This window comes from Gopherus flavomarginatus, chromosome 15 (assembly GCF_025201925.1).
Source record: "Gopherus flavomarginatus isolate rGopFla2 chromosome 15, rGopFla2.mat.asm, whole genome shotgun sequence".
Classification (NCBI taxonomy): Eukaryota; Metazoa; Chordata; order Testudines; family Testudinidae; genus Gopherus; species Gopherus flavomarginatus.
In genome coordinates this window covers 17,852,012-17,864,992 of record NC_066631.1, presented here as the reverse complement: position 1 = coordinate 17,864,992, position 12,981 = coordinate 17,852,012, and the positions used below count along the sequence as shown (strand labels likewise).

The 12,981-nt window shown below is 40.2% G+C and overlaps 1 protein-coding gene and 1 long non-coding RNA gene across 3 annotated transcripts in view; one reads left to right on the top strand and one right to left on the bottom strand.

The window, feature by feature from the left end:
- Positions 1–12,981, top strand: part of ANKLE2 (ankyrin repeat and LEM domain containing 2) — a 32,540-nt gene that overhangs the window by 4,338 nt on the left and 15,221 nt on the right. For both annotated transcript variants that reach the window (XM_050924095.1, XM_050924094.1), the window contains exons 2-4: positions 2,723–3,208; positions 5,063–5,257; positions 7,570–7,763. In XM_050924095.1, coding sequence (XP_050780052.1) covers positions 2,734–3,208; positions 5,063–5,257; positions 7,570–7,763 — 864 coding nt within the window. In that variant the 5' untranslated portion in view covers positions 2,723–2,733. The remainder of the gene's footprint in view (positions 1–2,722; positions 3,209–5,062; positions 5,258–7,569; positions 7,764–12,981) is intronic.
- LOC127034834 (uncharacterized) lies at positions 475–12,680 on the bottom strand. Its single transcript, XR_007769508.1, has 3 exons — positions 12,603–12,680; positions 5,632–5,708; positions 475–986 (listed from the first exon to the last, which is right to left on the bottom strand). It is a non-coding gene; the product is annotated as an uncharacterized LOC127034834 (long non-coding RNA).

Genomic DNA, 12,981 nt, shown 5'->3' with positions numbered 1-12,981 from the left:
TTACTATGATTAATTTTAACGTACTGAATCACCAGCCGGCAGCAAATGTAGAATGTTGCCTGTTTATATATGTTTCTACTATAATTCTATGAGAGAGAGAAGGATTCTGGTCTTAGGTAGCATTTCAGGAAGGCTGTACTGGTTCTGGGGTTTAGAAATAGGAGGAAGTGCACTAATTAGTTGAGTCTCTTCCTTGCATTAAATTTCTAATACATAGCCCTCAAAAGTATTATCAATACATTCATTATCCATAAGTCTGTAATATTTCCTTACATAGTTTTGCTTATTTCTCAGCTTGATTGCATTTTTCATCTTCACTAACAATTCATAGGAAATAAAACTAAATAGTATAGCAGGTTTTAATGTGGCTCCAGCTCATATCACAGCTGAGTTTTATAACTTTTTAAAATTCATATTGTGAACAAGTTTTGGTGAGGAAGAATGTTCTTGGAATTAAGACTCAGTATCAGGAAAGAGGAGATATGATTTTTATTTCCAGCTCTGCTGCAGACTTAAGTGACTTGCCCAAGGTCCCACAAGGCTTGCTGATGTGAGAATCCTGTTTGAAGTGTATGGGAAGTAGGGGTGCTCAGTGCCTTAATAGAAGGCCCTCCAGAACTCAAGAATCAACAATCTGAGCGCTCGAAGACTGTTTTCTCCTAAAATAGGAGTAAAACTCCTGTACCTCAGTGTCATAGTTAAATTTGTTAGTTTGTAAAGCAGCAATAGTATGTAAAATTCTTGACTGGAAAATGTTACATAAGTGTAGAATAGTCTAACCATTTAACTTTTTTAAAAAGGGCTTCACAAAAACGTTTTTATTCTGTTTGACAGAACACTGGTTTCAAATTCACTTTTTGAATTGAAATTCATAGTACTTGTTCCTCTGTTCTAAAATGGTATGGTATTTAGTGGAGTGCATCATACAGAATCATTCTGCATCTCCTGAATAGGGTGCGTTCTGGGAGCTGAAGTCTTTATTAGTCCTGAAATAAAGATATACAAAATATGTCGTGAATCATGTCAGCCCGTGAGCTCTAGAATGTTGCAATATTTAGCTTCATGCAAATAACACCCTATTTTTTTTTTCTGTGAGGATTTTTAGGTAAATGAGTTAGAAGGGCACAATTTTTATAACATGTGAAAATTCTTTTTAACTGAAGCTAGGTATTTAAAATCCATCTAATTGTTTCCAGTACTAAAACCAACAATTTTTAATGCAGACATGATTGCAATTTTTGACTGGTTCTCTATTTAACTTTAATTATACTTACAAGAATAAATTGCAATTATTTCTTCTAAAATGGCCAGGCTTTTAACTCCTTAACTTGGAAACTTTTGTTAGTTAAATCATTTCAAATAAAAATATCAGTGAGTAAGTTTCCTTGCATATTTTATCCTTGCACTTTATGGTTTTACCAATGAAAATGGGGAAAGAAAAATGAGTTTCTCCTTAATTTGTATTAGTTTTGTAGTTTTTACTCTAGGACTATAGTTTTATCCTAGACTTAACCATAAAAGCACTTCCTGCCTTGTGGGTGCACACAATAAATAGATGATCTAAAAGAATTCAACCTGCAGAGCACTCCACTTCTGTTGGTTTACCGGGATAGAACTATTGAATGTTGATGTAATAAAAGTGTCGGTTTTCCATATATAGCTTGTTCCTACTACAAAATGGAGGTTCTAACTTATACTGAAGGCTACAGTCATAAATGATGTTCATAAAACACAAAGGCAATAATAAACTGACAAATGTATTCTCCAAACTGTTGCATCCTTTCACCAATCTTGTTTTGGAGAGAGATTTCTGAAAATAGGCTGTCAACCCTCCTGTGTGGAAGATTTTGTTTGTTTACAAAGGATTAAGATTAAAATATTTTAAATGTCGCATGTCTGGGAAATATAGTTGGCTTAACATAAGAGAGTCTTTCTGAAATTAATTTACATATATAGCTGTTGCAGAAAATAGAAAGTTTTGGCAAACTGGGTGGGTAAAAAGTGGATTTGAAGACTAAGGGCTGGACCAATCCCCAGACAGTTTTTTACCCCAGTTCCCTAAATGGTCCCCTCAAGGATTGAGCTCACAACCCTAGGTTTAGTAGGCCAATGCTCAAACCTCTGAGCTATGCTCCCCCAAACGCTTAGCCCCTACAAAGTGTAATCACACATCTTAAGTTTAGTTATGGTCTTTAGAGTAAAGTCCTATGTGTGGGTTTTTATGGTAAGAAATGTAATAGTTTACACTGAGATCATATTTGCTTGCAGCCTCTGCTTCCTGACTGAATGTAGAAGCTGGGTGCAGGGGTATTAGAGGCAGAGAACCATGCAGGATAACAGGCAGTGTGTCACAGTGGAGGCTATGCCTGTAGTAAGAGAATTCCTGTGCTACCCTCATAACTTTGCGGTGAACGGGTCAGAGGCAAAATGACATGTCGGTGGTGGAAATGGAAATTTGGCAGGGTGACCAGTCACTCTTCCAGTTGTTTGCCCTAAGAACAAGGAGAGAAGAGCCATTTTAGTTTCAAAAAAATTTTTTTTCTGTGTTGACTGCAAAAACCTTGTACTGTCTTTGTGCAACCTACATAATTCTCACCTTCATGAACAGATAACTTGTTTTAGTTATGTCACACTTTCCCCTGCATTTGATAAAATGTTTCAGTAGTCAGAAAAGAGCAGCGTGTTTGTAGCTACAGTTGATGTCACTTTGCATTTTTTCCAGGTGAAATAACAATGGATACTATATTGTCTCGACTGAAGCAGCTAACACCTGATGATCTTAGAGAAGAAATTGTGAAAGCTGGACTGAAGTGTGGACCTATTACCTCAACCACCAGGTTTATTTTTGAAAAAAAACTGGCTCAGTTTTTGTTGGAACAAGAGGGAGAATTGGAGATTAATGCATCCACTGTTGCAGAGAAATCTGAAAACACTGCATTTGATAGTAATCAGTCAGAAATACAAAGAGCTTTGAAATCTAACGCAGTGAACAATGAGAGTCATATAAACGTCTCTGAAGAGGGAGACTTTGGGTACAGTATGGGCCTGAATCCCCCAGAAGAGGAAGCTGTAATGCACAAGACCTGTTCTGCATCAGTCTGTGGAGCAGTAGATGTTGATTCACAAATAAATGTTCAGACACCATCTAGAGATCCTCCTTTGTACTATGGCGTATGTCCCGTTTATGACGACATATTGGCAAGAAATGGTAATTTACATTTACAGTTTCATATGTTTGACTTTTTTTGAAGGTCAGAGATAGCATGTGCCTTTTACATTACATATTACAAAAGAAAAAAACATTTTCCAGCTGGTGTATTCCTTTTTTAGGTATATAGTGTTATTACTCCTGGGGGGAATTCAGTATTAAAAATTTTGTGCACAGTATTTTAGAATTCTGCATATTTTGTCAAATAATGGAATATAAATAATTTATATGGTACTTTATAGCATTGATTAAAACAGCATTTTTCCCCAACGGACATATTGTAAGTTATTTTGCAGCTTCTTCTGGTCTGTGAAACAAGAATTGTCCCAAGGTCTTCACATATTGTTTTAAATTAGATGTATTCACCAGTTAGTTCATTTTCAGTGTTGAGAATTTATAAACAGGGCCCTGTGTACATCATGATTTTTTTTTTTTAAAGAAAATTCACTACTGTAAATGACAAAGTATTGAATTTCACGGAGTTAGTGTGGAATTAATTTTACAAGTAAACTTACTCAATATCAAGGATAAAATGAATTTTACAGGTAATGTTAGTAAATGTTGATGTTTTCATTTTTTAAACCGTCATGAATTGGGGACATTTTAATTATTTACGCTGGACCCTACTTATAAATTCTTGTCTATTTTTAATTAGATTGGGATCTGTGTATGAGTTCATAATTTTTGTTAATGGCAGTTTCCCATTATTTTGGAGGGCTTACACTGTTTGCTTGTTCAAAGGTTTTGTCTAGAAGTGATAGGAAAAAACAATAAGCATCACTTCCAGTGTATAGAATCCCGGTTATAAGTCCATTCCACTTATTCTACCATAACAGCTGGCATTCATGAGTACTCTTACTAGATGTCACTCAAGCAAAAAAATAATAATAATAATAATTTCTCTTCTCATCTTCTCTCTCTTTTACACCACCTCTCAACAAGAATAATAATAAAAAAAAAGCAATCAGAAAAAGAAGCAGTCAACGCTTTTTTATGTAGGTTTGAACTGATGGCATCAGCAGTTTTTATTACCAAGTTCTATATATTCTTTCACATCTCATAGCTATGTGATATTCCAAGGTCTAGATCATATTCTTTCTTATTTACTCATTTGATGCAGCCTAAAATAAGATATTACCAAACTTTTCAATTCTAAGATGTCAAGAAAACAATTCAGAATATCTTCTGAAAGAAGATAGGAGCTCTTACGCTCTGAAGCAGTGGTAATTTATTCCTCCTCAAGAATGTCCTGCTCTTCATGATAAATCCAGTGTCCAACAGAATAGAATATCACTCAGTAAAAAGCTTTGGACGCAATGGAAGGTTCTTGTGTTGGAAAGTCTTCAAATTATGACAGTCACTTTTATAGTAGATCTTCCTATACAAAAGACTATTGAAAAGATTTCACGACTATTAAAATGTTAGCTTTCGGTCTTGATTTGAGACATTTTATATCTCACTTGGTGAAGATGGTAAGTCATCTTTTTTTAAGAGAGAACGATGCTCTTGTGCTATTAATACCATTGCATCTCTCCCTCTAGCAAAAGTTCCTGAAAACATTGCAGTGATACAATATACTCTGTTCCATCCAATATGGCACTGGTTGGAAGTGATGAAATTCTGCCTACCTAGTTTTAGAAGTAAAATTTATAAAGATCACTTGCAGCATTAGCAGGTATGTTCTTTATTACAGTCTGCATCTAGCATACCATGTTTGGTAGGTAAACACAAGTTGGGAGCAAAGCTTGAAGGCCAGTTTGAAAACTTTGTAATCTGATTTCCGTGATTAAATTTGACTTTGAAGTGTAGTGTTCTGGAGAGAACTTAATTTTGGTTCTACTGTTTCTATTCCAGAGAAAGTGCATGTTTATGATGATAAAAAGGAAGCTCTGCAAGCTGTTAAGATGATTAAGGGCTCCCGATTTAAAGCTTTCTCCAACAGAGAAGATGCTGAGAAATTTGCTAAAGGAATATGTGATTACTTCCCATCGCCAAGCAAGTCATCCTTATCTTTATCTCCAGTGAAAATAGGACCATTATTTAACAGAGGTGAGTGAAAGCATTTGTCTGTATAGACTAAATTCATGCATCATATACTTTTTGGGAGGTGAGAGAGTTTTGAAATCACAAAACTTGCTTATCAATATGATAGCAGATGAGCCCTTCACAAATGCAGAGTGCAGTGGAAAGGTTTGGAAACTCTTGGAATCGTAAATTAAAATTGGGTTGAAGCTTTTCTTTAAGGTAACGGAGATCTTAATCCAGAATTGCAGATCTTAATTTAGTTCAAATGGGACTGCTATCATTGTGTATAGAGAAATGACAGTGCATGTTTAATCTGTCCATAAATATGAGAAAAAGCTAGAAATATGCAACACAAATCCTATCTCTATTCCTTCTATTTGACTCTGAGCTTTACCTACCTCAGTTAAAACTCTACTCTGTCAGCCGGAGAAGGGAGAATTCTGAAGTCTCCTGCATAGTGATAGGTAACTGTTTCCTAGAAATTCAAAAGACCAAGAATTATGTTCAGAAACAAAATAAAGTATATTTTTGGTATATTGGCAACTGTATCATTACTGTATCCTAAAGAATGAGCATGGAATCAGGTTGGAGTTGTGGGATCTATTGAAGTTGGCTGCGTCTTGATTTAAGACTAAGAGAAAAGGATATTCGTATTATTGTAGTGTTTCCAAGCCCTTGTCATTGACCAGGACTCGTTGTACTAGGTGCTGTACAAATGCAAAAGATCTTGGCTAGATTTCCTTCCATTGTCTTCAGTTGTTTTCAGTCCAATTACCATAAAATAAATTGGTCTTATTCAGAGTTGAGTTCAGTCCTGCCAATAGCCACATGGATTATGAAGCAAACTTATTGTGCATTGTTTTACTAAAGCTAGCATAACATTACACAGCCCATATACATGTTACTGTCATAACTTTCCTACTCAGATCTGAACCTTAGAGTTCGGAACATGAGAAGCTAGCATGAAACCTCCAAACTTAATTACCAGCTTGGATCTGATATCGCTGCCACCAGCCAGAATTCCAGTGTCTGGCACACGGGTCTCCCCAAAACCTTCCCTGGGGGACCCCAAGACTCAGATGCCCTGAGTCTCACCACAAAGGGAAATAACCCACTTCCCTTCCCCCTCTTTACCTCCTCCCAGATTTCCCCGCCCTGGGTACTCTAGGATATTTCCTGCTTCAAGTCCTTGAAACACAAGTGCCGAGAGATCAAATCTCTCTCTCCCCTCACCCAGAGGGTATGCAAAGTCAGGCTTAGTAGATCTAACTCAAAGAGATTTTCCCCCTCCCTTCGTTTCTTAGCCTTAATCAGTGAAAAAACTCAAACAGGTCTTAAAAAGAAAGCTTTATATAGAAAGAAAGAAAAAGACATAAAAATGGTCTCTGTATCAAGGTGACAATATACAGGGTCAATTGCTTAAAAGGAAAAAATGAATAAACAGCCTTATCCAAAAAGAATACAATTTAAAACATTTCAGCAACTACACACATGTAAATACAAAAAAACAATATAAATCTATAGTCTTACTATCATTGTACATACAACTTGGAAACAGAAGATCAGAAAGCCTGGAGATAGAGAGATCACTCTCAGAGCCGAGAGAGAGAGCAGACCAAGAACAAAAGGACTCACACGCAAAACTTCCCTCCACTCAGATTTGAAAAAGTCTTGTTTCCTGATTTGGTCCTCTGGTCAGGTGTTGTTTGTTACCTCTTTCCAGGTGAAAGAGACATTAACCCTTAGCTATCTATTTATGACAGTTGCCTATTGCTGTATGGACAAGTGTGGTAGGATTTTATTTTTTTTAATTAATTTTTCAACCAATATTCTTTCTAATCATTTTTCATTTTTTAATTGGGAAGATATTTTAAAAATCACAGTAATTGTACATTCAAACCTTACTGAGTTGACAGATTCCTAACAGGTTCAGAAATAAAATCATTAAATTTGATCTTATTTCACAATATTCTTAATTGATAGAATTGACAGCAAAAGAGCAAATCACTTACGAGTTCAACATATATTTTTAACATTCTTTGTAAATTTTGATTTTCGTAAAATTACTTTTTCTTTTTGGATGGAAACAAACTGGCAATGATCAGTTTCACCAGTTAAAATCAAAGCTTTGAAAGTCTGTGTGTATACTACGTTATAGCAAAAGGAAATTATAGTTGTTTCCCTGTTACAAACTGCTAGTATTTAATGAATAAACATTTGTGGTCTTACTCTAAAAATTTGAAATTAAAAGCATATTTCAATGGCAGAGGATATGAAAATAACCTATTTTGGAGAAAATGCATCAAGAATAATAGAAAACTTTTTTCTTTTGTTAGATGGCTTATGCTCCCCTGAGACAGAAACAGTTAATAAAGAAAGAGCCAACAGTTATAAAAGTCCTCGTACGCAGGACCTTACTGCCAAACTTCGGAAAGCTGTAGAGAAAGGAGATGACGCAACATTTTCAGAACTTATCTGGAGTAACCCACGCTATCTGATTGGATCTGGAGACAACCCAACAATTGTACAAGTAAGAATGTTTTCCAAAGTAGAATCAGAAAAATCCCTCCTTTCCCCTCCCAGCCTCAAAACCAAATATTTTTCATAGAAGCAGTTGACTAAGAGCCAGACTCTTGTGTCCCTGCCCTTGTGTCCAGCTGAGAGCAGGACTCAACCATCTAGTTCTGTGGTCAGTGAAGCTGGGTAGCTGCAACTGGCCGCTTCTGCTGTGCGGCATCTAGTCTAATTTGAGGCTTCATTTAGCTCATTCTGATTTGAAATTTATCTGTTTTTGTTAACAGTGTGGAGTTCTTCAACCTTACTGGTTTTTGTAGTCTGTGTTGATTTTCTTTTCCTTTGTCAGACTAGTCTGTGGCCATCACCTCATAGTTTCACGAATTTTTAGCTCCCATTGGCTTGGCATCTTTACTCCAGTTCCGGTACTGGTCAGTTTCATTGCTGAATGCTCTCAATTTAAAACTCTGTGCTCTTTCTCCTTTTGGAGCTTGTATGAGCTCTTGATTTTAGTCTGCCAAATGATGCAGTGGGCTTTGCATCAACAGCTTTTCTTCCTCCTTTTTCAGAATGTGGAATCATCCAGGGTTTCAGGAAATCTTGAATGCTGTCAGATGCAGACTCTCTCTGATAGGCATGACTATTCTCTGCCTTGTGTGTGGTTTAAAAAAAAAAAAAAAAAAAAAAAAAAACCTGTTAGGGCAGGAAGGAGGCAGCCTTGACAGGGAGCTAGATGTTGGGGGACATGGAAAATTACAGTAGGGTCACCAGAACAACAAGAGTGAAATCAGTGGGGGAATCTGCTCAACATCTTAAATATGTGAGGAGTATGGGGAGTAAACAGGAAGAACTGGAAGTATTCCTACAAAACCTAAATTATCACTTAGTTGACATTCCAGATACTTGGGATAAATCTCATGACTGGAATATTGATATGGAGGGATGTAGTTTTTTCAGGAAGGACAGGTGGGGAGAAAAAGGAGGAAGTGTGCTATAAGTCAAGAATATATACATTTGTTCTGATGTTCAGGAGGAAGAGAGGCAGATCAGTTGAAAGTCACTAGGTCAGGGCTCTCACACGAGGCTGAACGTGGTGGCCTCTCAAGTTCCCTTTGAGCCCTACATTTCTATGATTCTGTAACTGGCGTGGCTGTTAGATTTTTTTCATGTATGTCACTGAGCAGTCTTAGCTGTAGAAAGCTCTTGAAGCTCCTTCTGGCTGAATCCTGATTCTTCTGTAAGTCCAGCAAGTCAGGATGAATTTGTAGCATATTGCTGAGGTTAAGATTTTATTTGTTATTTTTAGTAAAGTCACAAGTTGTGGGCAGTAAACAAAAATTCACAGGAGCTGTAACCAGTCTGACCTATTAAAAATAACAGGGGAGTGAGAGCTGTGGGAGGTGGAAGGGGGAATGATAGCTAGAGCACCATGGGGGGAAAAATGACAGCCCCAGCTATACCACCATGGGTGGGTTCACAGCCCCATCTCCAACCTCCGCTGCTGCCATAGGAGGAGGTGGGGGGCGCCCAGCTCTGGCTGCAGCAGCGAAGGATGGAAGGGAGTGCACAGCCATGGCTCTGGCCCCTGCTGAAGCCTTGAGGAGAAGGCGGGAGCATACAGCCCTGGCTCCAGCCGCAGCTGCAAGGGGGGCATACAGACCCGGCTTTGGCTCAAGCCACAGGTTGGGGATGCACAGCTGAGTCACAGAGGTCTGTTAAAGTCATGGAATCCATGACCTCTGTGAGTAAATCATATCCTTAGCTGTTGCCTTGAATGACCTAGTGAAGAGTCACAGCTGGGCTTCCAGGTTTGGGAAGTGTTTGGCATCATTCCAATGGAATAGGGCTTAAGTTGTCCCTGTACAAACTATAGGCACCCAGCTAGACATGATGAATCGCAGTCACCAGAACAGGTTGAGGCTGTGTCATTTTTGGTGTTTTGATGTGCGGCTGAGTTTGGTGTTGACTTCCCTGCTACTCTGGACTTGCCAGTCTGGTTGACATTGACTCAAGTGAGTCATTACCTCTGCTGAAGACACAAGTTTGATCCACATCAAGAGGAACCTATTTGATACCTAGTGTGCAGCATGTTCTGCCCTAGATGCTGAAAGCAATCAGAGAAGGCGTCCCGTTATCCCAGTTCTGTTGTGGCTGGTGTGTTCATTTCCAGAGCAGAAGGAAATATTGAAAGACCTGCTGTCTCTGTTTAATGAGATCGCTTCTCTCATCATGAGGTTTTTGTTTTTGTTTTTTTTTTTTTCCCATCCATTTTAGTACAGTGAAGTAGTGTTGACCATGGGAGTTCAAAGCAAATGAATGTCAAGGTCTCTGTCCAGGCTGCCAGAGGGCAAATGAGTCAAAGCATTGAACACCAGTACTATTGGCATAGTCTGTGCCTGAGGCCTTGGTGCAGCTGATATCAGTGTAGGCTTTGGCAGCCTTATGCTTCTATCTATCTATTGATGCACAAGTGGATGATGCCTGCTGTTGGGGACTGAATGAAGTGCTATTTGGACACAAGATACAGAGAAGTTGTCTGAAGCTATGTACATCTACACTAGAAAGAGAGAGCTAATGGAACACAATGACACTATGAAATGAACTCCAAGATAGGGAGAAAGAGACTGAAGCAGGGGTGGGCAAACTTTTTGGGCCAAGGGCCACATCTGGGTGGGGATATTGTATGCAGGGCAGGGGGCTGGGGTATGAGAGGGAGCGTGGGGTATGGGAGGGGGTGCAGTGCGCAAGAGGCGGCTCAGGGCAAGGGATTGGGGCAGAGGAGGGGTGGGGGGGTGTATAAGGGGGCTCAGGGAAGGGGGTTGGAGTGCAGAAGGGGGCTCAGGGCAGGGGTGTGGACTGTGGAAGGGGGCTCAGCAGGAGTTGGGATGCAGGAGGAGTGCGGCAGGGAGTTCAGGGCAGGGAGTTGGGGGGTGGGGTGCAGGAGGGGTTCGAGCTCCGGGGTGGCAGCAGTGCACACCAGGGCCAGGGCAGGCTCCCTGGCTGTCTGCCCTGTCCTCGACCCCGCGCCACTCTAGGAAGCACTGCAGCCCTTGGGGGAGCAGAGGCGGAGGGCTCAGCTTGTGCTGCCCTTTCCATGCCTCCAGGTACCTCCCCCGAAGCTTCCATTGGCCACAGTTCCCCATTCCCAGCCAATGGGAGCTGTGGGGGGTGGTGCCTGGAGCCAAGGGCAACGCCCACGGAGCCCTTGTGTCCCCCACCCCCCCAGCCTGGGGGCAACTTCTGAGAGCGGTGCCGGGCCCGCAGTGCCACGGGGAGCAATCCCATGGGCTGTATCCAAAGCCTTGAGGGCCTAATCCGGCCCATGGGCCATAGTTTACCCACCCTTGAACTAAAGTAAACTGAATCTGGAAACAATTAGTTGTTAGTATAAAGAACCTGTAGTACTGAAGGTGTGCACAGATCCAAAGCTCTGCACCAGCACTAAAAATACCTTTTGGCAGCTCTTTTGATATAAAGGTGAAACGAAGGGTTAGGTATTGCAGTACTTAAAACATATTTACTTTTGTTTTCAGATCAGAACTGTGCGTTTAAAATCTTTGCCTGGTGTCTTAATAAGTAACCAAACTCTTAAGCCATTATTTGTAAGTGGGTGTGGAGGTATGGGCTTTTCTTAAAGAATGTCTGATTCAGCTACCAGAATACATAAAATGAGATATACAATTTTCCTAATATAAAAAGTAGACTTAGGATTTTTAAATATTCTTTATTTTTGCCAAGAAGTCCTGTTAGTTCATAATACTAGTTAAATTTTAATGTACATGGACAGAAAGCTGTTGCCTAGGAACAGAGTTGAATTCAAGCCTGTAGTAGTATGAACACTTAGAGATATTGCTGAGAGAATAGTTCTGTTAGAACAGGATCTAATATTAATTGAAAGCAAACAGGGAAAGTTAGAGAATTCTCAGGTTTCTAAGTATTCTGTTCCTACTTTTCCCTTCATGCGTTATTAATCTGCAGGATTTTTTAAAATGTTCGATGATTGCTTAACTATTTCCTGAAATAAGAAATTTGCAGTTTTTGTTTCTTGCCTATTTTGTTTTACAACTACTCCAGCAATGCTGGAGTGCAGAAGTTTAGCACGGTCTCTGAGGGTGGGTTAGCTTTATATCATTCAATAAGGATGAACTCTTACCAACCATGTAGTATTAAAGGCTGGAATTGCTTGAAACCCATTGAATAACTGTTTGTAACATAGGGCAAATACTGGGTCATTAAGCGGGCTTTGTGGCGTCTTGACAAAGCACTGCTTATCTGTTTTCTTCTCTTGAAAAAAATTGCAAAAATGCTACTCGAGACCCACAATCTTTAAAACTGAGGAGATTTACCAGTAGTCTGACACTTTATCAGAGTGAATTTTATATGCAGTATACAATAAAATCTGTAGTATGTATAGCAAACTGAACTTTAAATGTATGGATTTAATTTTCTCTTGAAGTGATTATGAAGTTCAGAATGTCAGGTGATACTTTGATGCTCCTTTTGAAGGTATACTGGCCCCCTTTCATGGCTATCCTAAGCATTTAGTGGGTTTAAGGCCAGAGTACTGTCAGCTGTAAGGATAACTTGGATAGCTTAAAATCTTACCAAAATTGTGCAATACGTCATCTTAAAAACATTTTGATACTAATTTTTAAACTACAGTAAAAGCTTTTTTTAACCGGCATGGTGGGAGAACGGGGGTTGCTGGTAAATTAAAAATGCCGGCTAACTCAGAGGAAGGGGTTTGGAGTGCAAGGCAGAGGTATGGGAGGGTCTGTGGGGTTTGGGTCCAGGAGCAGGTTTGGGGTTGGGGATGCAGGAGGGAGCTTGGGGTGCTGGGTGAGGGGGCACTCACCTCTGGCAATTCCACGCGAGCGACTCCCCATCCCTGCTGCTCCCGGCAGAGGCACAGTCAGGCAGCCCAGTCTGCAAGAGCCACAGAGTCAGCGCTCGGGATGGGGGGATGGAGGCAGCATGCCTGCAGAGCCGCCTGGCCGTGCCTCCACAAGCAACAGCAGGGATGGGGACCTGCCCAAGGTGAGTGCCCCTCGCCCCATCCAGCACCCTAAGCCCCTCCCACACCCCTGCCCCAAGCCCCCTCCCAGGCCCAAACTCCTTCCCAGAGCACGCCCCGCAGCCCCTCTCATGCCCCAGCCCCCTGTCGGCTCTGCACCAACGCCACTATAAACCAGACTTTCAGTGCTGATCAGAAATGCTGGTTATAGAGCTTGCAA